The sequence below is a fragment of the Lampetra fluviatilis genome, chromosome 5 (assembly GCF_964198595.1).
Source record: "Lampetra fluviatilis chromosome 5, kcLamFluv1.1, whole genome shotgun sequence".
NCBI classification, from domain to species: domain Eukaryota; kingdom Metazoa; phylum Chordata; class Hyperoartia; order Petromyzontiformes; family Petromyzontidae; genus Lampetra; species Lampetra fluviatilis.
In genome coordinates this window covers 8980647-9007377 of record NC_136279.1, presented here as the reverse complement: position 1 = coordinate 9007377, position 26731 = coordinate 8980647, and the positions used below count along the sequence as shown (strand labels likewise).

The following is a 26731-nucleotide window of genomic DNA, read 5'->3' as shown; positions in this document are numbered from 1 at the left end:
GTAAAAGCAATTTAGTAAAAAAAAAACAGCATTCACAATCAGGTAAATGTGAACAAATTTTTTTATTTTATTAATAGAAAAAAACAAACACAGAGCTAAAGATGTACAGGTTTCGGCACAAATGCGATTTTCTCAAGATCAGGGCAAGAGGTAGGGGATAGATCTCTCGTGAAATCACTCCACCTATTAAAAATTCACAAAACCACGCGAGTCTGGACGATAGCGACAAAATTCCGTGTGAGACTTCCAGGGGGGTTGCCTCGGCCGGTTCTGACCGATCGACACAAATTAACGGCAGTGTCCTCGCTTCAGTGCCCGCCAACCGTCCCCTGCCCTGCCAGCTTAACGTCCCCCAACGGAGGACAGCACGCCCCCCCCCCAACCCACCCGTTTAACGATGGACAGCGATGAAGAGATAACAACGGGGCCTGTTTGTAGAACGTGGTCACAACACCTGAAGTGTAAGATTCGAGTTTTGAAAGTTTAATTTTATTATTTTTGCGTCTAGGTTATTGGACCAAGTTCGATGTCGCTTTTTGAAAGCCCCATTCACAACATGGTCATAGGTAAACAATGGCAAATACAGCCAGGTCAAAACTTGTGATGGGAAGTCAAATGAGTCCATTGATACTTGTAAAAAAAACACTTTTACCTCGAGTTCTTAAAAAAAATATTATAGATACTGCCCTTGTAGTTTCCATTTTTAGTTTATTTTTATTTTTAATAAAATTAACTATAAAATGTATAAAAATGAAAAGTATTTTAATTTGCACCATCAAACGTGACCTCTTTGCCATGCTTCCTTCATGTGGGTGAATGACGCCCCGTTTTACCCATGAGATGAATAAAATAACTATAAAAACATGTTACAAACACAATGGGCAGTTATAGCCACAAACAATACCACAATATAAAAAAGTTCATTTTTAAACCCAAAAAACGTGGGATTCAAATATTTTTCAAAAAACTAAATCATCAAGGATAATGACGTCCCAGTTCTAAAAACACACTTGGCAACACATCAAATTCCATCACCTCTGGCACCATGTATTTAATCAACTCACAGTAGCCGGGTTCTAAAGTGCCTAACAAAAGGGAACCTGACACGGAGACATTGAAATGAGCAATTGCCAACTCGGCAGAGTTTAAGTCTTGAGACCAAGTTTGCCGTATTTAAACAACGCCACCAGGGCCTTGTGACGACATGCCCGGTTATGCAAGTGCTGTGTGCGGCCTTCAGAACGCGCTGGTTTACAGACCACACCGGACACGCAAACACACTACTATCCCGAGAACGACAAGAATTTACTTAAAACAGACTTTCACAGACCATCTTGGCACAATCATACATATTGATATGTTCACACATGTACGTATTAACACTGCTCTCACACGTTTGTACAGACCATACAGACATTTGTTTATACAGACCGTGAACACGCACTCCTACAATGGTACGTACATGAATGTGTTGACATCAATTGCACACACACACTGTTACGGAATATAAAGACAAACATTAGTGCAAATTTGTATCGACCAGTGACACAAGGATGCACATACTGTTCACTCACCTACACTAACACACACTGACAAAACATGCAACACATTTGCACTGACAACTCATACTTGCAAACAGCTCAACATATCGACACAAGTGTTATCCTACTTGTACTGACCACAATTATTAACACCACGCAAACTACACCGACATACATGCACATACGTTTAATGACCACTCGTGCAAACACACGTGTAACAACTACACATACGCACTGATCTCAAAGAGCCATTAAGACACTCGGGGCAAGTGCTGTTAGCGAGCACCTCAGACACACACACACACACACCCAAACACAGATGCACACAAATGCATACTCTGAAGCACCTACAGGGGGTCGAGAACACACACCTACACATATGTACCTACTGACTCGCACCTTACACACAACACAATACATGTGACTTTTTGTTCTGAGGAGAGGGTGATGGACAAAGGTGTGAGGAGGGCAGGTGCAAGAGTTGAGGGTCGGAGGTCGGATGTCAAAGGACAGCATTAAGGAGTTAGGTGATAGAAGTCAGTTCAAGAGCTGCGAGTCAGAGGTCAGGAAGTCAATAGCTGCCATGGAAAGGGACGTATCTACCAGTCTGGCACATCGAAGATGCCCGTGCGCTTGGCAGCACCAGCAGCCCCTGCACACACACACACAAACAAAACAGCGTCCACAAAGTTCAGGGCTCTGCAGCACAACAAGCACAAATGAGTGTGAAACCAGTATGTCAACAATCGCTACAGTGGGTAGCAATGACACATTGCATTCAGGATCCTAAACAAGGGTGATAATGGTCTATTGTAAATTGGTTATAATGCAAGGTAGCCAAGCTACGCTTTCGCCTATAAACCATAAATTAGTGAAATCTGGGAAAAACACAGCTATTATGGAAGCAAGAATGGATTGTATTGCTCCAGTTCAAGTCTTGAGCCATTTATGCTCCATTCCAAACAATCTTCTATTCTCCCTGCCCCCAAAGCTCTCTCTCTCACCTCTTCATAATCTTGTTGTACTTCCTGTCTCTTACGGTTGCTTATTTTCATCCTGTCCTACCGGCTCACCAATCCTCCCATATCTTGCCGACTCTTGCCTCCTCTATCACCCCCACTCGTCTCTCCACACCGCTCATTCTCTCATCTCCTCGTCCTTTCTCTCATCATCCCGGTTCCCCCTCACTATCCTGACCCTTACCTCATCCCTCCACACCTTGCCTCATCTTCATGTCCTTCATCTCTGCTCCATGAGACCCTTACCCTCTTCTCTCCACACCTTGCGTCAACTTCCCGACTCGCGTTGTCCCCCTAAACTCCAAGTCTTCACCAGGGAACTGACCTCCTCTCGTTGGGCCTTCTACTCGTGACTGAACTTTCACCTCAATGACAAACGACCTCCCGTCTCTCCACCCATTATCTCACCTGTTTTGGGCTGCCCTTTGCTCCTTTTCCGCCTGCGGTCAAGGACTCCATCGGGGGTGGCCGTGTGGCCGTCGGCAGCAAAGGGGCTGGACCTGCCGGCCACTGTGCTGTCGAGCGAGGCCTTGCTGGCTCCCGGCCCATCTACCTCGGCATCCACGGGGAGGCCCCACACCAAGCCGTCATTCACCGCGTCCTCTCCAAACCTGGCGGGGTAACGAGGTGGTAAATAAATGCAACCATCATCTACCACGATCAATCCACTGTTGAATGGATGACTCCAGAAGTCCACGATCTTGCGCAGTGCAGCAATGTCTGCTGGACCTGGGTATAATCACCTACAATGCGAACAAATTGCTCCTTCGCGGTACACGTCTCCTCGGGTGTTGTTCACTCCTTTGGTTGCCACTCCGTCGTTAGTCTCCACCGCTGGCTATCTATTCGAATGACGGGTTCTGCTCAAGGCCTGCTTAATTTTATCCAATTAATGTGAGGTCGCGAACATGTGTATTTTATCCCATCCATGTGTTCCTCTTTTTGTTTCTAAGTGCAAATCTAAAGTATGCACCTCTCCATGCTTTTTTGTGAGGACCGTATTGGGCTTCAGGTGGAATATTTATATTACTATGTCAGGGCCCAGACTGTTCTTTAAATAAAGGTAACAAACACTACTGCTGCATTCTCATTGAAGTTAAATGCTCTTGTATGTCGTAATTACCATGTCAAATGTACTACAGATTTAACCCAACCGCTGCTCAGCACTATTATCTTCATAGTTCAGGGTGCTATGGTGGCAAGATGTTAACTGCCTCGCTTGGTATGGAGGAGGTTGTGGGTTCGAATCAGACCCTGATGCCTGTATTTTTAGAGTTTGCATATTCCTCCCGTGGTCGCGTGGATTTCTCCCCGGGTCCTCCGGTTTTTCTCTCGACATTTAAAAACTTGCATTTAGAGTATTTATCTGCTATACATTTCCACGTCATAAGCCGCTTTTCTGAGCTATTATTTGTAGGCAGGTCACTTTTGAAAAAGATGTATAAGCTCAGTGGGCCTTGCCTGGTAAAATTAACAGTTTTAAGTAGTTGAACATGAAATCGTGTAAATGTACAACCCTTCGTCAATCCATTCCTGGATATGTGGGTAATTCGAGCATACTTCACCATGCTGATCATGTACGGTTGGCTATGTATGGTGCTAAAGAAGTTCAACATACATACAACATGGGGCATATAGAAGTGGGAGCATTTATGTACAACACAATAATGGATTTTTCAGCACCGCCCCATGCTGCCTACCACGCAGTACATGACACGCGGTAATTTAATAGATGGGCACCGTCCATAACAAACGTCACAGGATGCAGGTCTATGTGGCCGCCAGGTCATGACTAAGCGGGGGAAATTTCACGTTCCTCAAGGCAGGGCCAAGTTGATGTTGACTTGCACCAACACATGCTTGTGCGTGATTCAGTACTAACAGAGAGTGCAATGCCATTGTTCCGTCGCCACTGCTTCCTGCCTTCCCAAAGATCAATCAAGTATTGGCACAGTAGACCTTTAAGATCTGCTCTTAGTTTCCCAAAATTGCTGTATAGCCTCTATGTCTTTCAAAGGTCCACACTTACAGTGTCCCTTTATCAGGCTCCCCACTTCATTTTACACGACCCGTGGCCACATTGAAACGGCCCGCAAATTATCTCGCTGCAAGACTAACAGCTGCACTAATCCAGTGTAAGAGAGAAATATCTACGTCAACACTGTTTCTAATTGTAGCACACACAATCACTGCTATCACTGCAAAGGACGTTTTGCAGTGACAAAAGTGACTTAGTTGCGTCTGTGTCAATGTGTGGTTGCCCGTGAAAAAGATTTGAAAGTCCTATTCGGCCTTCGCCAAACAAAAAGGTTGGCCACCTTCGCCGTAGATCTTGCTACCCAGTTGATGCATCCTTCAAAGGTCCACCCTTAAATGATCCCACCATCTGGCTTTCAAGACTTCGCCACCTTGGTTGCCGACCTGCCTTGGTAACATCCCTTCCACCTGCAACTGGTGCAAATAAAATGACAAAGTAGGGTACTGTGCCGGGCAGCCTGCTCCACACGGGCGGTTGCGGAGACTCACGTGGGCTTGGCTCGCTTGCAAACTGCCTCCTCTTCGCTGCTACCGGACAACCCCATCCTCCGCTTTGGCGTGCGGGGCCCAAAGCCTCCCGCCGACTCCAAGAGGCCGTCCTGGCCCTGCTGCAGGTATTCGGAGTACGTCTGGATGCGGTACGACTCGGCCTCACTGCTCGTGTTCTTGGCTGGGCCAAAGCACGCAGTAGACAGGCAGCACGTGCATTATAGCCGACGGCACACACAGTACACGTCACAGAATATGGCAGACAGTGCGCAACACGGCACAGTAGACAACACGAAAAGGTACACAGCAATATGGACGACAACAGCAGTACGGGGATGACAACACATTGAGAACACGACAGCACAAACAAGACACATGACAAATATACATAGACAAATATACATTTAGTACACTTTCGATTTAAAGCTTTCGTGACTGCAGGGATTCATCTTCTTGGTTCTTTCGGTAAAGTCACGTAGAAGGGAAGTAATACAATAATATTTCACGTAGAAGGGAAGTAATAAAATATTATTTTATTACTTCCCTTCTACGTGACTTTACCGAAAGAACCAAGAAGACATTTAGTACACATCACAGAACCCGTCAGAAGACAGCACACACTACACACCTCACATGACAGCATCACACTGGACACTTAAAAGCACATGCGTACATGTATACGTGCACAAGTGCAGGTGTGCGAGTCTACGCATGTTTCTAGGCAGGTGAACTCACCAATCTGCACCTGCTCAGTCTTGCTCAGAGCCACGAATGCGGACGTGTCGTCGATCCACGACACCTGGATGTTACCTGCAGGTGGTAATGGTCAGCAAGGACAAGGATGGAGGGAGAGAGGGAAATAGGGGCACCGTTATGACCGTCACTCCTCTCATCGTCATCATTAAATCAGGTTGAAGATGCGACTGAACATTTATTTGCCAGGAGCCGTAACGATGACCCATGATGGGGTTGGTGGATCACACAGGAATCAACGTGCAAACCCTGGAGTTGTCATTGAACCTGAACTTATCGTTCACTTCCCACATGCCAACCGTGCGGGACCTCATACCTCCATATGCGCAGTGTCTCCCGCATCCTACATCTATTTTTCTGAGCTGCTGTCGAGACCCTCATCCATGCCTTAATTATATCGAAACCCGGCTATGACAATTCTCTCCTGTATGGCCTCCAGAAATCCTTCACTTCCAAACTCCAGATGACCCAAAATGCCATTACCAGACTGCAAACCCTAAACCTGTTCCAAATACAATCCAAGATTAATTAAAAAATTTAACTCACTGTCTTCAAGATTTCCCAGAGGCTTGGGAGATCATCTCTGCCTGGTGCCTTTCCTGGTCTCAGACTCTGGATCGCCTTCAGTACTTCCTCAACAGATGGCACCTCAGCCAGCTACTCGCAGGGGGTGAATTCTTCTTCCAATATTTGAGACACCGCAGCCGCAGCAGGGTCATCCCTACTTTGTCCCACGATGTATTTCCATGCCGAGGGATTTCCCCTCCCCCAGAGAGATTGGATCACCGTTCTTTCCCCGAATGATGATAATAGGTGTGGCGCTGCAGGTTACTTTTTGGAGTTAAATAGTGATTTGTGATCGCAGGCCATTGAGGCAGACTCCATCTCCTCAGCAACCCGTGACCACCACCCATCCTTGCAGCGCCTCACGGCTCTCCGAACCTCCGAGCGAAGGCTGCGGTAAGCCTCCTCATTCTCTGACGTAGGATGCTGTCGACGATGAGAGTGGGTCTGTCGCTTTTTCTCAGCCAGATTGAACACCTCCTCTTGTCACCCAGGGTCTCTGGGGAGGTCTGGACCGTGTACCCAAAGCAGCCATTGCAGCTGCATGAGCCACAGTCCTAAACCTCGCCCATTTCCCCTCGACATCTGGAGGAGTGGGGGAGGATGCCAACCCCAGCCGCAAGCAATGATTAAATTCTCGCTTGCAACTTTCATCAGCTGGCTGAGACCAGGCCACCTTTGGTTTGAATGTGGTATTGGGTGTACACCCACCACCGGAGTATAAGAATGGCAGGCGCATCCTACAGAAGACAAGTCGATGGTCCGTGGGCAGATCAGCTCCAAGGTAGGTCCTGGTGTCAAGGACATGAGCCCGCATCTGCTGTTCCGTCACTACGTAGTCCAGCAGATGTTCTTATTTGGACCCGGAATGCATCTATGATGTTGTGTGGATGTGCCTCTGCCAGAACAGCGTGTTGATAATTGCAAGCCCATGGGCTGAATAAAAATCTAGCAGCCTCCTACCATTGTTATTGAGCTGATCTGGCCCATGCCTTCCAATTACTCCAGACCAGGTGCCAGCATCATGACCAACTCGGGCATTTAAGTCGCCCAACAGGATGACTCTGATAGGTCATAGAAGCCATCTGACTCATCGGCCTTGCCTGCATCAATCCACGAATGTTCGTCTTTAGTGGGGGCATAAGTAACCACGACCACCACTCCTCGCCTCCGGTTGATGGGAAGGCGAGCCCAAAGTAGTTGGGGGCTTACCGCTTCCCACACCTCACCGCCATGTTCCCACGCCCCCTTCATTATTGTGTTCAGAAGAAGAGCCACTCCCTGTTGTTTGGTAGTCTCCTGCCCCGAGTAGAGGACTGTCTACCCCTCATGGTGGCAGGAGCCAGAGCCGGTCCACCAGACCTCCTGAATACCACAGAGATCCAGGCGGTACCGGTCCAGCTCCCGACAGAGGAGTGGCAGCCTCTCCTCCGCAGTGAGCGTTCGAACATTCCACGTGGCCACCCTCAGTGGTTTTTGTTGTTTCTGGAGGAGCCCCGAGGGTAAAGATTCAATCTCCTGGCTCCGCCAAATGGGGTTTGGCCAGGAGACGTCATAGACACCTGTCCCCCCAGCATCTCCGGCACAAGCTTATTAATGAGATATTTTATACGTGGTTTTATGGTAATTAATTCAAGGTGGAGGGGTTACCAGCCCCTCGCACCCGTCCAGAGCCCCCATTTAGCCGCTGTGGTGGTTACAAACGCCATGAGGGGAAAGGTCAATCTAAATTGGCCCTCCCCCACGGCACTGCCCACCACAGCGTTGCCGTCCGGCACCACGAGGAGGTAGGGGGTTGTTTGCCGGACCAAATCCATACACAAACTAATACACATACACACAGTATGCTCAAACCCATGAGAATACTCAAGTTTCATTAAAAGAATAGGCATTTAAATCATTCAACCTCCAGTAATTAGATTATTTGTAATATTCAGGCCACGATATGATTAAATAATCAATGGTCTCATTTTAATCATCTAGTCTCTATTGTTTCTCATTGTTTTGGTATAATGCTTGCAATTTTTTTTACATGCCATTAGGCAAAATGAAAAATTAGCATATATATTGTAGTTGGAAATAATCAATTCTAACACGCACACTTCCATGCATGTACCGTGAGGGTAATGACGATTTTAATTGATAGATGCATTCAGTGAAGCTTACTTGGATTAATATAAATTAAGCTTTACCTTTAATACATTTTTACTAGTTGTAGCAACAGCATTGTGGAAAGGCACAACGTTAAACGATCAGGGTGTAGGGTTTAGAAGTCAAAGGGCAGCATTCGTGTCTAAGAGTGTAAAAGCTCAAGATGGAGGGGTCCAGCAGTTAAGTCCAAAGTTGACAGGAAGCTGGGGACAATGTGCACACACACAGAGTAAGATTGCTTTGGGTTATAGTTTATGGAACACAGGATAGGGCTTAGGAAAGTGAGAGGGGGTTCAGGCAGCTGGGCAGGGTTCACAGGTCATCAGGGCAAGGGTCGTAAGGACAAGAAGGCAGGGGCCTGCACGAGTTACCGAAGGCGCTGAAGAGCTGGTGGAGGTCGCTTGTCCTCCACTCCTTGGGGAAGGTGACGTGGAGAACGTGGTCCCGGTTCGGTTTCACTGTGGGGGGTGTCAAACAGTGTTGATCATAATCGGTTGTTCATGTTACGCTGAATTTTACACGCAACCCGCAGTTTTACAGGTTTCCAAAAAGTCAGAGCATTCGTGACCCGAAGTCTCCCTTAGGATTTGTCCTCCCACCATCTGGTTACTTTTTACATAAGGTGCAATACTGCAACACCTCATCTGCCAGGCAGCGTCACCACTCATTGATATCAACATGGGCAACATTATCTTGGTCAAAAGCTACAGGTAGCAAATAGCCCATCATCAATACCAAAGGTCCCTGGTTCCTTCTGGTCAAAATTAGTCCTTGCTGGACTTCAGGACATCGACAGCCCTTTAGTAAATCTACTGCTAGATGAGGGCCTACTCAAACCATGCGGGTCGTGGGGGTTATGTGCCCATACCCCAGCTCAGCTGTCAGTGAAGGTTGGTCAAGGCGGGCAAGCAAAGATGTATGGTGCAAGGGATTTTTCCACACTGCCCTACGCTACCGACCACGTAAACCTTGCAGCCTATAACACCTGTCATGCAAGGTGGCTGCCCACACGATCACTATCCAGGCTCAACTCTGCTCATCTTCCAATATATGATATCGGGCACATTCCAGGTGATCTGGTCATAGGCTGCAATCTAAAAAGAGTACCGAGATTTAAGTAAAGGTTTTCTGGACAAATGAGAAATTATTATTTTAAGTTTGAGTTATTTGGCCCAACCCGGTTTTATTTAGCCAGACTGAGCCAACTAATCTACATGTCTGAATAAAGGGGGCCAAGGCTGGGGTGTGCCAACTCACAGTCAGGCCCGGTCAAGTTGAGGTACGGGATGTCGATGATGCGCATCAGAAACAACCTGCAGCCATCGGCAATCGCGAGAGGTTAAAGCAGGTCAGCAGTGTTAGTGGCGAGTGCCCATTACGGTTGCACACAACAAATCATTTGCGATGTTGAATGCAATGTCGTTGGCGCACATTGACACATACAACCTTAATAATCGGCCATGATCAATTAACTTCTGGATGAAGACCCTCCCAAGCTGTCACCATCTCTCATCTTCATACGTGATGGAGCAATCCCTATAGCACATTGCTCCTACTACACGGGAGATGTCCTCTCGGGTACATTCCCTCCTCTGGCTGCCAAACCATCCTTAGTCAACCACTGGACATTCCTTCCAGTGGCATGCCCTGCACAAGTCAAAATTTCCCAAGTCAATATGATGCCTCCAAATTGCATATATTCACGTATAAATGTGGTGCCGTGTTTTTCGGTGTAATTCCAAGCATGCACCTCTCCACACCTCTTTATGCACTTTTCAGCTTGCGTTGCATTTTGTCATTGTCCATATTTCTGCCCCATGTCAGTCATACGTCAAGTGTATAGTACAACCTTACACACTTTCAAAGTCTCCAAATTATAACAACACATTCATACATGCACATTCATTCATACGCGGGGGTGGGGGTCTCCCTCACTTGTTGACAAATGGCTCGATGAGATGGGAACGTGCAGGAATGTGGCTCTTTGGAGGATCCATGAATGAGCCTGCGCACGCAAACAGACACACAAACGACAACCACACAAGTGGGCATCCGAGTGGTCTGGGTACCTACGTTATGAGTAAACACCTAAACATAGTTGCAAACAAAGTCTCTTATTTTTGTATTTAACCCTACACAGACGTAACTAGTGATGACGCCGTATCTCTGTTTACTGGTAATAGAATAAAGCATGCTGTGAGGTTGGCCAACTATTTAGAACTAGATTAACAATTTGGAACAGGGATACTGTAAAAAAAAAAAGTCTCCGTAGGTGTTGGTGCATGTGTGAGTGTCCCTGCAAGTGCATACAAGTTGCCTGTGTGTTCTGTATATATGACCACGTGTATTCATAACATAGTGGGGACACGCTTGTACATATAAACCTTCAACACTGTGCATAACGTTAAAGTGCACCTACGCTACCACAGGCTTAGCATATCTGGAATGTTCGTTCAAGTCAGCGGTAAAAATGGCAGCTGTTTGCATGTGTGAGTAGACCGTTTGTGCGTGTGTGTACCCTGTATATATGTGTATGTGACCCCATGTACGCTTGTGTGCGCATGTGACACTGTATGTAAATGCGTGTGTGTGTGTGTACGTGCAAATACCCAGGTAGTTGGCCATGGAAGCAAAGCACAGCCCCGTGATGTAGGCGTCGTACCCGGCCTCGTGCAGCTGCTCCACGGCCGTGCTGTACGCAGGGAATCCCTCTGCACTCTCTGGACACACATGGGGGGGGAGGGGCAGCGGGGAACAGGAACGTCCAGTGAAACATGGGGACCCACAACAACAATTTAAAATTAAACGGCGTCTTAATACAGCTGAACCTCAAGACACTTTACAAAATGGAAAACGATATTAGGGAAGGGGTGGTGAGAGTCGGGAAACATGGGACAGGAGAGAGAAGCAACATAGAGAAACGCATGGTGGGGGGGGGGGACCTCAAACGCACCTTTCGGACAATTTAAGAGATGCGGGTAATCATTTAGTGTAATCACAGTGGCTTTAAACTTGGGTTTAGTACGTATGATAACCAGTTACGAACGTAAATTCAGGGGGGAAATAAGTTGTCAAACCTTTCTCAATAATGGAGAAACTGTCGTAAAATACCATGGTGTCGGACGTACTTCGATTAATTGCCTTTTTCATTCACACCAAGATGGTGATAGTGCATTAGATTGGTATCCATGTCACAAACCATTTGTTTCAAAAATAGATAGATAATTACTTAATGGAGAAACTGTCGTAAAATACACCCGATGTGTATTATTCTGATTTTTTTTTGTTGCGACTGTGAAGTTGCCTCATTTGTGAATTTGACAGAGTGAACGAGGTTTAAGCTCGGCAACGAAGGAAATCAAGTGAGAGAATGAGGGCAGAGACGCACGGGAAATGGAGACAGTGGAGAACAGGGTATATGTATGACGAGGGGAAGATTCTTCAACTACATTTTCTGACAAGCCACATAATAAACGAGTGGCTTCTGGAGGGCCACGTGACTTCATATGTCACATGATGTCTTAACGTTAAGTGTCACGGGTACATATGTTGTCAATACCATCTTGATGTCATACAGCTGTATGCAAGCGCTCGCTTGTACCCCTTTTCTCTGGGTCTTTCATTTCTATCTATTGTTCATCTCACTAATATTTATCTATTGTCTACAGCTCTCTCCTCTCTCTTGTTTATCACTTTCATCTCACTAATCCATACTTGTCTCGGTGAAGAATATCTCTTGGTTGGCCACTCCAAAAAGACTCCACGGGCCACATTTGGCCAGCGAGCCAACCGTGTAAGAATCTTGGACGAGGGGAAATACGTACCGACTGCCGGCATCTTGAAGGGAGTCTCGCTCAGCCGCCGATGAAGATCAGCCAGCGTAGTGAACTGTATCACCTCCTGCCGGTTAACACACGAATACAAACGCCACCAGCCTGATTAACACCTACAAGTGAAAACCCACCCAACTTCTGTGTATATGTAACTTTTCGTTTTGAGTTTCACCAGACAACCAGTAGATATCCCAATTGTCCACCTGTTCCGGCTTAAGTTAAAAAGGTTATCTAGAATAATAAACATGTGTCTTTGGCCAAGGGAAATTGCTGAGTCAATCAGTGATGAGGGCAAGGCTGGATCCCCCCCACGTACTGGTCAAGTCTAATTAGCCAATAGGGTCAGACAAGCTTGAGCTTTTAATGAGATACAGATAAATTATACTGTCCTTTTAGCAGGTACATGTTGAAGCTATTTCAGTGACATTTTGAAAAAGAGCTTTATAGCTCATCAGATTCGTCCAAATTAAATATTCTGATTATATATACGTATATGTCCATCAAGTCTCCACAAGGGCAATACCAGGATTGTCACTTTGTGGGACGTCAACAATGCATCCGCTAAGGAGAGATCAGTGTGAAAGCTCCAAAAAAAGAAGCAGCTGCACTGATGCACTTCGTGTTCTGATTTGCCTAAACTGCACACATGATGCCATTGGTTCAATATACTTGGCTACCAGACACTATAAAATAAGTGCCAGCTGGAGCAGAATAGAAATGTTCTTCAACTCAAAAGCAGGGTGGCCAATGCAGATGATATTGCCAAGTTGCTCGACCAAGCAGGGGGAGACACTTAATTGACTTTGATAAATCGCAGGTGGATGAAGGGTTGCCCACACCGTATTGGTCATGTTGGTTGTTTAATCATACTTCATCACATTCATCATCAGACTGGCGAACGAGCAGGCAGGGGGCAAAGGGGTTGCCAGGATTTGTTCAGATATCACTTGCCACTGATGTTACCTTTGGCCGGGAATCAAACGCGGGTCAGTTGGGTTTACAGTGCAATGCCGTGGGCTAACCCCTGCACCACTGCTCCACCCCCATGATGGGAGGCAAGCCGAATAAATTACCTTGAAAGGATGTGTGCTGCTCATGAGCTTTGTGTCCAATAGCCTGTGAAGGATAAAAAAAAAACCGCATAAAAAGCATTCAACGATAACCCATTGCAGGTGCGCCAGTTATTGTCTTGGGGCAAGAATGAATTATCGTGGCGAGCAGGCAGGGAAGAAATAAAAACCATATACAGTACTTCCTAAAATGTTACTCTCCATGGAATAAGGCATGTCGACCTAAGTTTCACTTGTAGAAAATGTGGAGCCATGTTCCTGGCACATAATACAAAAACCATAAGGTGATATATCACATTTAGATTCAGGAATCGATTTTCGGTTTTACCACTGGTGGCTGCAGGGTTCATAATATGCAATCAAACACAACATATACTCCTCAAAATGTATTTCTAAACACATGATTTGCTGCATGGATTGCAAGTGAAAGGAAATGCATATTCACCACATTAATAATGTGCTATGCTTGTGATGGAATTCAGCTCACACGATGTTAAGCAAAGGTCTCTTTATCGGTTCCCCTACACTTGTAACAGAAAATGTTTTGCCATTGGCCACAGTGCTGGCCTGTTTGCTATTCCACAAATTAGGCAATCTCAGTCAACATTTGAAAATGTTTCTAATAATGGGGAAAACCACCTGATGATGATGATGATGATTGCTTGTGTTGCAATCGAAACGTCGTGATTTGTTTTTATTTTATTTCTAACTACATGACTTTACCGAAAGAACCAAAGAGTATGGATTCCTGCAGTCACGAAAACTTCAAATCAATATTGAGATCATTGCCTACAATTTGTGAATGGCTTTGTAGTGTACCGTCACTTTGCGTACCTGGGAAACACACAGTTTGTCAGCTCCTTAAACTCGTCCAAACTCTGCACAAGGAGAAAAAATGCAATTCCTCAGCGGGCAGCCAAAAAAGACTCCCCACAGGAGCCTAACACATGTTAAACCAGGCCGCAGATTAGACCAGCTTAGAACATGTGCCGCTTCTATTACAAGTCACGATTCATTGCCTTAATTTTAACCATTTGCATTTAGTTTGTTTTGTTGTAACTTTATGCTTTGATATGTAACGGTTCACCCCGTGCACAATTCAATTAAATGTCACGATTCATGATCACGATTTGATTTATGAGTAAATTGTATTTTTACAACTGCTGGACATGTGGAATCTATGGTGGTAAGAAACAATGAGCATAAAAAACATTAATTTATTTCCTACACGCTCCATAAATTAGGCAATCTCACAGGCCAAATTAGAAGTCATCTTGATAAAAAATGTAGGGTATCATATTAAAAGTAATTACCTATTGTTTTAGGAAAAAATGGCTTATATATATGGACTAAGTAGACGGTTTGAGACACCCTAAACTGACTGCACCATCACCATCCCAGCATAGATGAAAATGTCAAGTGGTCCGAATACATCCGACACTGTGGTATTTTACGACCATTTATCCATCATCCAGGAAGGTGGCCAAATTATTTACACCTGAATTACAGCCCCTAATTGGGTAAAATATCATGCCCAAGAATCCATTTCAAAATTATACTTTAAGTATATGAAATGTGGGTCATAAATTATGAAACTCACGCATGCATGATCCAATGCACATATTACGACTGTAAGAATCACTTTTATTCTATGTCAATAAACTAATGAATAGAATACATTTTTACTGAACCACTGTGAAGACCTGAGGCCTCAAAACCCAAAAGATAAGTGTATATTATTATTTATAACTTATGTGTTTTACGATATTGTTAAATATCATCTCAATAACAATTCTCATCCAGCCAGGTTGCGCTAAAGCAAAGTGCTAGATTCCACAATAAAAAAAAATCTATGTAGGGATGCAACTTAACATCCCCGAGATCGTTAAAATAAGAAGCACTTAACGGGAGGTGCAGCGGTTGTTCTGTGGGTTCTCACTCGAGGGCAGCATATGGAATTTGTACCACTAGCTCAGGACCTGTGACACAGATGACCACCCAATCCACGCTCGTTTGAGTGGACAGCCACCTGACTTGAATTGTTTTTACACAACAGTAACTGCTCCTGGGACTAGTCCTATTGTCTATAACAGGGGCTGCCAGACTGTGCAATTTTGTGCACAAAAATCACCCATTTTTGACACTACTGTGAAACTTCATTCATAAAAACATCTTTTTTTAAATGCACGCTCTTTTGTGGGCTACACTGGCAAATGGAGATAGCGCTTTTGTGCTTTAATGCCCAAAGGCTCATGTGCCATTTACCTAAAAAATAAATCTTGTAGCCCTGCCCTTTACCAAGAATTACCTCAGGAAGCGGAGAGTAGAACTGATGCACGGTGTGCATGACATCCAGCAGCATATTATGGCCCACAAGGAGTTTACCCTGCAAAGATATAAGACAATGTATACCATTTTAACATGATCATTAGGGCCTTTGCCATGAGTGATCATCTATTAACATCGGTATAAAAGATGAGGTGACAATGGTCATAAACTCGCTTTACCCCGTTCACATACTTAACAACATACAATTGCTCAGTAATTTCGACTCCCTACTATTGCTGGTCATGGCCAGGAATCGAACCCAGGAAATTACAATTGTATTGCAACACACAAAACACTGAGTCAAAGTTCAACTGCTTATACTCCTTGAAATGTTAATGTTACATTTACACTCATTGTGCAAACAACAAAACTGGGCAATCTAGACAACAAAGAATAAATAACATGAGACCAAAAAAATTGTGAAAAAAAAAGAGGAAAACATCTCTAATTTAAACACGATTGTGAAGCCAGCCCTGCAAGACCGAGGACTCGTAAAGTCATTACACACATGGATGGCATTCATGCCTAGGCATCGAACTTGTATTGAAGGGGTTTTTAACAGCGTAGCGCAATAACTGCTGCACCATTCCGAGCCTGCACTACACTTGTTTACCCAGGATACCTCTCCAAGTCTGATGGATCAATTTCAGGACGTTCCTGCCAAGCTTTTGTAATTGAAGGCAACGACTGCTCCGTATAATCCCAAATGAGTAATTTATATCTAAAACGTATTTCCGTTTTTATTCAAACACAAACCGTCCCTATGCCATCATCAGTCAGTGCAGGCAAGAGGCCACAGCATAGAATCTCACCGACTTAGAGATGGCCTGGATGACTTTGGTGAACCCTACAGCGTCTTGCAGCTCCTCCTGAAGAGTAGGCGATGGATAAACAAACAAAGGAGAGCACACGCACGTGCAATCGTCAAGACCTTTGCAGCCACCAAGGATTGTACGCAAGTATAAAACGGCCTGCGAGATTGCGCATCTGAAACTACTATCTCTTTTCATTATCAATAACAAGGACGCATTTAAATAAAAAACATGTCCTTTATTTGACCAGAAGGGAGATATAATTGCCACATTTACAAAGGAGAAACAAGAGGTGTGGCAATGTATGAATAGCAGTTTGTAGGGGATGAACATTTTTCACCCCAAAAATTATTATTTTTTACGATTCGAATGCAATGTTAAGTATATAATCTGCTGTACTGTTAACATGCATGCATTATATTTGTACAGCATCACTCAATGCATCTATCGAAAACGTAAGCATTTAATTGATTAATCATTACAACGCTCTCATTGTTCGGCTGTTTTATTTTTAATCATGATGATATCCTTTGAGTGCTAAATTTTCTAAGTTTGGATTGTAATACTAGTGGGATCAGAATAGTTGAAGATTGTGAGTGATTGCATCATAGGTTTTTAAAACAAGGTTTTGCACACTTTTTCTATATTGTTATTTTGGCCTCCACAATGTTGATCAAATTATAATTATTTTCCTAAATCTTGTTTATTATCAAGAGATCCATCACAGATCCATGAGGTCAGGGAGATGCAGTTATCGATTAATGGCTTCACATTGACCTGGTTATGGATCCAGGCTCGCTCGGGTAAGGTCAAACCCAGGAAATTACCCCAAGGGATACGACTGTGGAGGTGTTGCGATGTAGTGTGGGTCACGGTGACATTACCAGCCCTTTTGAGTGCTTATCCTCCTCCTTCTTCCGTCTCTCCTCCTCCGATACCTTCGTCACGACGATGTACCGGTCCCTCTGCCAAGCATGCAGACACCAGGGATGGGGTCAGGGAAGAGTAGTGATGGCAACGCATGCCCACATTCTACCACTTCTTCACGAACCATTAAGGGCACCATGAAGAAAATGTAACAGTCTTGCCGCTGCCATTGCAAGTTTACCTTCTCATTTTGCAGGGTCTCAAAGTGCAGACCCGTCGAGAACCTAGGAGAAGATTAAGGGAATGGGGGGGCGGGAGAGGTTGGCACAAGGAGGTCAAGAGTCAATGGTCGTAGTTTAAGGGTCACCGACCTGTATCCTTATCAGCTGCCAGGTTATGCATCATTCCTGTTTTAGAGAACACGTGACAAGTTGGACAGTGTAATAAGTTGATTATAAAGACACGTTAATTGTTATAAATGGATACTCATAGCATTTAACCAACACTTTAGTTATTGTGGCTGGGTAGCTCAAGTGAGAGTGCTGAGGTGACACCACTGAGATCAAAGTTTGCCTCCAGGCAGCCGCAGGTTTTTAAACTGCATTCTCAAGTGTAATGAGTAGATGGTCTACACTCAACAATGACTGCACAAACAATGCATCACTTTAAATGTGATTCAGCACCTGATTTCAGCTCTGAGAATTTAAAATATCTATTTCACTATCATGCAACAAATACCCCTCTCATATAGCAAAGTGTGCAGAATAGAGGTCAAATGAAGGGATCTCAGAGGTAACTATGCGACATCGGCTTCTGTAGGCCATTCTCTAACACGAAGGGTCATAATGCCCTGCCAGAGGTCTGAATGGATTCTATATCTAATGATGACAATAGCATAATGGAGATAAAATTTGGAATTAAGACGACCTTCATAGAGCATTTAATTAGTCGTGATGTAAAAGGGGGTTACCGAGGACCCTGTAAAACCCACGGCAAACTGGGATATTACTCCAAAAATCCACTTTGATAATTTGGGAATTTTCACCACCGAAAAAATAGGACATTTTACAAGCAGTGGAGCAAATGACTAATCTATGCTAAACAATCACAATTCACGTGATACTCACTTGGAATTCATCGTCTGATATATGAGCTTCCGCTGAAACCTGTAATGGAGGAGGGCACCAGCCAGAGTAAAAGAAAACAAACTTTAAATACTAATTTTAACACATCAAGGGAGTGACAAATGGGTGTGTGGCCACAAGATGGAAGTTCCATTCCTCACATTCAGGCAATACAATCCATCTAGCTCCTGCATATGAGCTGATATCTCGCAGCTTAATCTACTTGATGAATAACCTTTTGGGTGTGTTACATCCTTTGGCTGCTACCCCATCATTAAATCTTGACCACCGGCCATCATCCCTTCTAGTGATGTTCTACAAAGCCACTTACTTTCCTCATGTACAATTTTCTATAACCCATGCGTTCCACTTTCTTTGTCAGTGTGTACACATTTTCCTTAATTCATGCTTTCCTAAACAGGTTAAACGTGTTAAAGCATTATTTGTTGGGTCTTTCCGGTAAAGTCACATAAATAGGTTCAAAGAAAATAACAAAAAACTTTACCTATCTACGTGACTTTACCGAAAGACCCAAAGAATATGAATTCTTGCAGTCACGAAAGCTTTAAGTCAAGAGTCATTCTATGTCTGTCTAGATTGGAGGGGACACGATAACTCTTGTCAAGATCCAAAATGGACAAAAACCTTTGCACAAAATTTTATTGCTATGGGGGGGGAATGAATTACTCTAAGAGTCTCCAACTTGGAACAAATAACCAGCGTTAAAAGGATTCGCCTTTAACCCTTGCATCAATCCAACCTCAAGGCGTCATACTCCACATGACATCTCGTCGTGCGGCTTGAAACGCAAAGTTACCACCAATACTTTCAGGCGTAAAAACCCACGATACAAAGCATTACAGAAACATGCACGATTCTTCTCGCTTTAATTTGAAGCTGCACTCAAGGTTTGGTGTGTACACATGGTCTGGTGTGTCTATGCTCCGACGTGTGTACGTGATGAGTCACCGACACAAGCGTGTGACGAAGCAGGTATGCAATCGTGTGCACTCACGCGTTGCAGGGTGGGAGGTCGAGGGTCGTCTGTTTGGGGTCATTCAGCAGGTTCTCCACTTTACACCTGCAATGCAGCACAACAACGATGACACAGGTAACAATTTAGTCAGTGTTATGAGTGTACTTACCCACACATTCTATTGTTCATTTATATGCACGTGCCCATGTGGTCATGATGTGCTTAAAACGAGGGTTGTTAAACAAGTTCTAAATTCAATAAACAATTCAGAAAGTCAGAAACTGAGAGATTTGCCTTTGTTTACCAATAACAAGGTAAAGGAGGAGCCTAAAAAAAATAATCATGGCACTGCTGGCCAAAGGGCCTCCTCTAGAGGGGCATTGGGTCGACTCTTCAACATTGACCAGACGTGTTCAAAGATGTTGATGTACGCACACCACCACACGTAAGCTGCCATTCCACTAGCTGGTGTACCACCCATTCATACTGCTGGGTGGACTGAAGCAGGGGGTGATTTAATAATCTTGCCCCATTGAGTCAAATGACACCGGGAGATGGGATCGAACCTGTGGCCTTTCGATTGAGTCCAGTGTGATAACCATTATACCGCGGCCGCCATCCCTTTCTTCCCAGTGAATATTTAAACATGTTACATTTATTGTAATGGATTGCTTTTATATACGTGTGGAAAACCAGAAAACTTTCTTTTACTATGTTTTATGCGGTGAGTGGCAATAGAAAAAAGCTACATTTTAACAACCTTACTTAAAACAAGCCACATGTATGCAGGAAATATGCATTGGCTCACACTGAGATACTCCGCTCAATAAACAAGGCATATACCAATTCACCAGCCTGACTTCATCCACCCCAAAAAAATTATTCAACATATAAAATGTCCCGCTACATGACAACAAATTCAATTTCAAAAATAAAAAAAATTGTTTATTTCCTGCGAGTATGTTACTGTCATGGAAGAACAGTAAAAAGTTCTCACACATGCTGTCAATTCAGCACTGGAGCCACATTGGCGATACTCGCAGACGTGAGCTCATCCACATTGGTGAGTTACTCACACCACGTCGGCGATGTACTCCTTCTGGTCGTCGGGCACCACGGCAAGGCCCTTGCTGGAGGCGGGGGATGTAAAGGGGGTGACTCCTGTGCTGCCCGCGCCGCTCTGCCTCGTGCGCTCCTCCACAATCTCGCGCACCTTCTTCTCTCCCTCCTGCGACAGGTATGGGATGCCTGGGGCACGCGCACACGTCCGTCACAACCGACTCCACCTGCTTTCATGTGTGGGAGTGGACACATGCAAGGGCAGGCATGCGTGTACAGATATGTATCTTAATATGGAAAATGGTTGGCATAGTGGTTGACGCACTGCACTATAAAACCTGGTGACCTGGGTTCAATTCCCAACTATGGGTAACATCAGTGGAACAACATTTTAATCTGTTCTGGGTCTCCCCCAGTCAACTCAGCCCAGCCTTAAATGAGTACCTGGTGCAGTGTCTAAACACAAAAGCACTGGGAGGAGGGAGGGACGAAGGCAGTTGGGTGTATTGCTGGTCGCAACACCCCTTTGTACTCCTTTCCAGCCTCAATAAGTGTTCATTAACAGCACTTGCCCCAAAAGTCTATATGGCTATAGGGGCATCTTTGTATGTGTGTGTGTGTACGTGTGTAGGCATATGTATTGGTGTGTGTATATGCTTCTGTATGTTTGCATATGTCTGGATGCATATACAGGGTGTGGCAAAGCTCAAGAATCATACACCTGTGAAATTGATTTTATCAGATTCTCAAACTGTACACCATTTTCTTGGTCACACTTCTCAGTCTATTCACAGACATCCAGATGTCCACATTCATCTTCGCACATCTGGGTCATATTTTCAATATAAAATATAAAGTGTGGTTTTGAAATCGCTATGGATCCTGACTTTTACCACACCCTATATGTTTTTACCGTATGTTAGGAATGTCCTTGTGTGTGCATTTAAGTATACGTTCACGTGTGTACGTCTATACCTGTTTATGTATATATGTATGTTGAACTTCTTTCGCAATGTATGTAGCCAACCGTGCCAATCGGAGGTGCATGTGTGTGTGGCAATGCTAGTGTAGCAGTTAGGGTGTTACACTATGAATCCAGCAACCTGATTTTGACTCGCACTCATGGCCAACACCAGTCACGATTATCCGATATTATTCAGCCTTAAATGAATACCTGGTGCGATTCTAGATTTGAAGTTTTCGTGACTGGTGTGATGTGCTAACATCGCCACTCTGATGGCAATGGCGGCTGGGCGTGGTGCTGACCACCCACCCCCTCGTGTACCATACCAGCCTTCATAGGGGATCTTTGTCTTTGTATGTGCATACACGCACCTTCCTGGAAGACTTTGTTGAAATCGAAGCCCTGTGCCGCAAGGAAATCAATACTCGAGCTCTGAAAATAAAACCATAACCGATCCCAAAACTGTTACCATAACCACAACCACCAGCAGCACAGTCAAACATGAGCGAGTAGTCACTGTAGCAGTAGAAAATTGTGAATCAAACCATCAACTCGCACACATATTTCGGGAGTGTCAAGATCTTTCAAGGATCTGCTTCTCACACAATTAAAACCAGTATGTTTCAAGCTGGCATAAATGTTCCTGTAAAATAGCAGGCATAATTGCATAGAGGAGAGAGGAAGTATCATATGGAGCGAGAGGGAGTTTCCTCAGGCTGCTTCCGTACAGCGTTAAGCAGCCGCAATGGGCACTGCCAAAGTAGAGCTGGTTATGAGCACACTTTCCAAGTATGGGAACTCCTCCACACTTTCCACAACTGCTCCAATGGGGTTTAGGTTAACATAGATTTGCATACAAATTCTCACCCATACTCAGGACCATATGTCAGAGATCAGTACACTCTCTTACCCACCTGACACACAAACTTGACATCGGGTGAATTCCTGAACAGTGGTCGTGGGAACACATAAAAGTTGAAGGCCTTGATGATGTACCTTGAAGACATAAGACACACAATACACACATGATAACTATAGAGCCACAAATTACAGCCCTCAATGTGGTTCTACTTTATTGGGAGGTGCTCTCCTGGCTGTGCAGTCCGCAGTGCTGGTGCTCTGTGAAATCAATTTACCCACTTTTCTAAAGTGCTGTCGTATCGGAAGGCGCAGAGACCAAACTGGAACAGCAAAAAGTCCAAGGAATGCTGCAGATGACAAACAGTAAGCAATTATATCATTACAGCCTTCCAATAGCCTGGTGAAAAATATCAGCTAACATCTTACTAAAAAACTTCTAGGTGTAACTCCATACTTAATATTATTTCACGTAAAGTATATTTAAAACATTGTGATCAAACACTTTACAAATGACAGAGAATTCGACTCGCAAGCTAAAGGTTAAGGGTTCAAATAATAATAATTTAAATTTATAAATCTCCCTCATACAGTCTCTTACTATTTTATAAGAATTCGACAGGGGTTACTTTCGATATATTGGTCCTGCCATAGGACAGTAAAATTTACACCAGTAGCTCCAAACACATGAGCCAGTCAGGTTAATCACAAGTAAAGTCAGTTATCTGGTGCTTACTTTGCGTAGTTTGTTGAAGCGGTCGGATGGGGTGTCCAGTCCGTTGCTCAAAGTCCCAATAGATGGTCCGTCACTGATGCCTGGCCGAGAACACAAGACACCACACACAACAGGTCAAATACCATCAATGCCACCAAAGCAAAGATTCTTCATATATTCTTTAGGTCTTTCGGTAAAGCCACGTAGATAGAAAAAAATAAAAATATCACGTTTCGATCGCAACGCAAGCAATCGTCATCAGGTGAAAGCATTGCGAGAGAGCTGCTGAGGCAGGATGTTATTTTTTTCTATCTACGTAGCTTTACCGAAAGACCCAAATAATATGAATTCCTGCAGTCACGAAAGCTTTAAGTCAAGATCCTTCATATAACCTTTAACCGACTGTTGGGGGTAACTATTATTAGTAAACACCTCCAAATGCCAGCATGATGCTGGAGAAAATGGTGTGCCCAACACCGTGCCAGGCTGCCTTTAGCTCCCAGTGCTCATCTTAACACATTGCACCATGCTCATTAAAGGATAAGTGGACCGAGGGGAGATTTCGGACCACTTCAGATATCACTTTCATTGATGTTGTGGCTGTGAAGCGAAACACGGGCCGCTGGGTTCGTAACAGTGCGCAATTAACTACGCAATCACTACCCACATACACAGACAACCGCTACACACACAAACACAGACGGTAAAATACTATTTATATATCCAAACATTTTATAGGCTCACATTCCAACACCACACATTCAGCGTGTCCTTGAAATACCAGGCTAATTTATGAGTGGGGGCAAAGGTACGTCGATATTCTTAACAAAACCCATGAACACCATATTTATCCTATTTACAGCTTGTAATTCTATTCATACAGATCTTATTTATTTATTTAGGAACATTAAAAACAGAAATATGTAAAAAAAATACCACCGACAACAATCCTAGAACGCACAACCCAATGCTAGAGTAATTCTTACACAGCACAATACTAAACTGAGACTGATGGTACGATTCGATTCAGAAGTAAGACGCAGCTTACAGTAAATCAGTGTTGCTTTTTAGGGTGTTAAAAAGTTAGCCCGGAGAGTGTGATTTAAATGTGGGACACGGTATATATCCGCCCATGTAATTGAGGACACTATTTACAAAGAGCCAAATATCACACACAGCCACAAACCATACACAGTAAAATAGTACATCTTCAGCCACACAGCATGTACCACCACTACATATAGTCAAATACCGCACACAACATAGAAAACATACGCAAACAAGAAGCACAAAAACGAGTAACACAACTGTGTCAGTAGCAATGTGGATAATTGGAAACTATGGTGCTGAACCTTTGTGTTGTCTTTTGGGTGATTTTGTTACCTGTGAATTCTCCATCAAGTGCCAAAAAGTCGGCCTCGTTGATGGCCTCGCACACAACACTCAGCGTCGCCCTGAAGTCTGGGAATGACAGCAGCACAGAGATGATGGGGCGAAACGAGTGGCGGCCGACGCAGGGACACATGCACTACAATCTCTGCGCTTGCCAATGCAGAGGGAAGGTGCTTGCTAGTGCAAGACACTACTGTGGTTAAATGACCACCGTTAGCTCAAAAACTTGTGTAAGAAACACATGTCAACTAGCCCTAAAAGATTACTGAGAGGTTGCTGGGTGGCTCAGAGGACAGAAGCATTGAGCTGACACTGCCAAGAATCTGGGTTCGAACTCAAGCAGCCGCCTGTAAAATATAAGTGTGACTGTTTTATGATGAACGGTGGCCTCATGGCAGAGGTGGGAAAATGTGGTACTGTACTGTGTGAACTGTGACTTGAAGAGATCTCAGAGTTAGTTGTTGGATCCACTACGATGCCAATAGCAAAATTTGGATAACAGAAAAAAATTACAAGACGCACCACCTACAAAAAATGAATTTCTCGGCAAAGTGTATAGCCTGCCATCCAGTCTGCTGTTTAAAGAGCCCCTAAATCCACTTGTGTTAATGCGTCCTATATGTGCATCCTTAAGCTCTGATTTGCTGCGTGTTCCGAGTTCTCGTGTGACCATCAATGGGGGTGGGGGGGGAGATGACAGAAGAAGCCACACTTACTCTTCCTCGTCACCTCCATGGCGCGGTCTGTGTCGCGCACTCTATCTCACCTCCAACCTGGGGTCCAGCGAGCCTGGGAAAAGGAGGGCGAGAGGGACAGGGCCATGCAGGGGTCACACACGCACACACATGCGAACGAGCGCAGGCCCGCGTCTACCCATGGCGATGGGTGGAAGACTCATGATGAGAGAATACTTGCAGGCGGTGGTGGGGGCATCGCGATTGCGAAACTTTCAATTCCCCATTCAACTTTTCGGTATAAAATTGACGCGCTTCAAATGGGGCAATGGAGCGGCGTTCAGTTGTGAGTTAAAGTGCCCCTAAACCAGCGGTGGAAATTCCACTTTAGCATGGCGGGCACAAGTTCACCTTCGAATAATCACCGTTGCTTTTTCCCCCACAACAAAGTGGCGTAGTGAATGGTATTCGTTTGGTCTTCACGCGTGCGTCACGTTGAGTGGCGGCACTTCGTGTCGGCTCCCCGGTCGCTGTTGTAAAGAATAACGCGCAATTAAAACCACTCCACTGCGTTTAAAGCCACCACCACAGCGACACAATCGCGAAACGTGGACTACCGCAAGCCCTTGGAACTCGGGGGGGAGGAAGGGTTGACAAGACGCTCTGGGAAAGTAATGCAATGAAAGTTATTCAAATTTAAGTTTTTGAAATCTGGTTAAACGAAAACACCGGATTATAAGAGGCAACCCAATATATTCATTTATATATACTGATGGGGGGGGGGGGTGGAAGTGTCTTATAATCCGGATAATACGGCACGCAAAGCACTGTTTTGATGAAGTTGAACTGCTTTAGGAACAATTCCACTCAGGGGCACCCAGCAATTACTCAAGTTTCGCTACCTCATCATCTGTAACGATGCACGCTTTTGCCTTTGCCGGGTATTAATTTCTACCCCCTCCATGCATCGCCCTTTACGTAATGTACAACTGTATTCGGAAGAATCTTACGGGTAGTACTTCTTGCAAAACAAATTATGTTAAAATTGAACAAATTCCACGCAGGCGAACGCGGTGTTAGAACGCGCGCTGACGGCGACTTCAGCTTAATTAGCGGTGGAAATCTGCACGCCACGGGGCAGTAGCAGCAGGTCCTCCTGTGTCACCCGTGAACACTTTATTGTCCGTGTGAAACACCAGCAAAGAGGGTGAACTCACTGGGTTAGTGAACAAGCGAACGAAACGTTAAACGCGAAGACAACGAGGCCTGTACAATGAGGGCCCTCGCGACTCGCACGACCATCGACAACCACCGCCGTCACCGTCGTCGTCACAGCGACTCACATCAACGCGCCGTCGCGTCTGAGAGAGGAAAATGAAGACGGAATTAAAATAAACAATCGCTTTGCAGATGTAACGACTAAAATATAACGCGGCCTCGGCTACTGCTGCTGCTGTGCTCAGGAGGTGGCGGCAAGAGGCCTCGGGGCTGAGGGGGGCGGTGGG

At 44.7% G+C, this 26731-nt stretch overlaps 1 protein-coding gene across 2 annotated transcripts; it reads right to left on the bottom strand.

Annotated features, from left to right (window-relative positions):
• Positions 1–49: 49 nt before the first annotated feature.
• On the bottom strand, positions 50–26731 carry PARN (poly(A)-specific ribonuclease). 2 transcript variants are annotated; one of them, XM_078856678.1, is made up of 26 exons: positions 26570–26731; positions 25638–25756; positions 25269–25341; positions 24544–24621; positions 23182–23261; positions 22728–22795; positions 22502–22583; positions 21959–22019; positions 20641–20812; positions 19604–19669; positions 18592–18630; positions 17706–17748; positions 17482–17562; positions 16598–16654; positions 15766–15843; positions 14292–14335; positions 13461–13503; positions 12379–12454; positions 11164–11274; positions 10490–10559; positions 9812–9867; positions 8926–9012; positions 5822–5896; positions 5087–5267; positions 2969–3171; positions 50–2193 (listed from the first exon to the last, which is right to left on the bottom strand). In XM_078856678.1, the coding sequence occupies exons 3-26, from the start codon at positions 25285–25287 to the stop codon at positions 2141–2143; spliced, it is 1923 nt and encodes a 640-aa protein (XP_078712804.1). In that variant the 5' UTR covers positions 25288–25341; positions 25638–25756; positions 26570–26731; the 3' UTR covers positions 50–2140. The 2 variants fall into 2 exon arrangements, with proteins under 2 accessions (XP_078712804.1, XP_078712803.1); XM_078856677.1 differs by lacking the exon at positions 25638–25756.

What these genes read in the sequence shown, in the direction of transcription:
- PARN (XM_078856678.1), bottom strand. An exon ending in TCCAGGCCATCTCTAAGTCG is followed by an intron (nt 15,844 to 16,597) that starts GTGAGATTCTAT and finishes ATATCTTTGCAG; the next exon opens with GGTAAACTCCTTGTGGGCCA. An exon ending in GCAGCACACATCCTTTCAAG is followed by an intron (nt 12,455 to 13,460) that starts GTAATTTATTCG and finishes GTTAACCGGCAG; the next exon opens with GAGGTGATACAGTTCACTAC.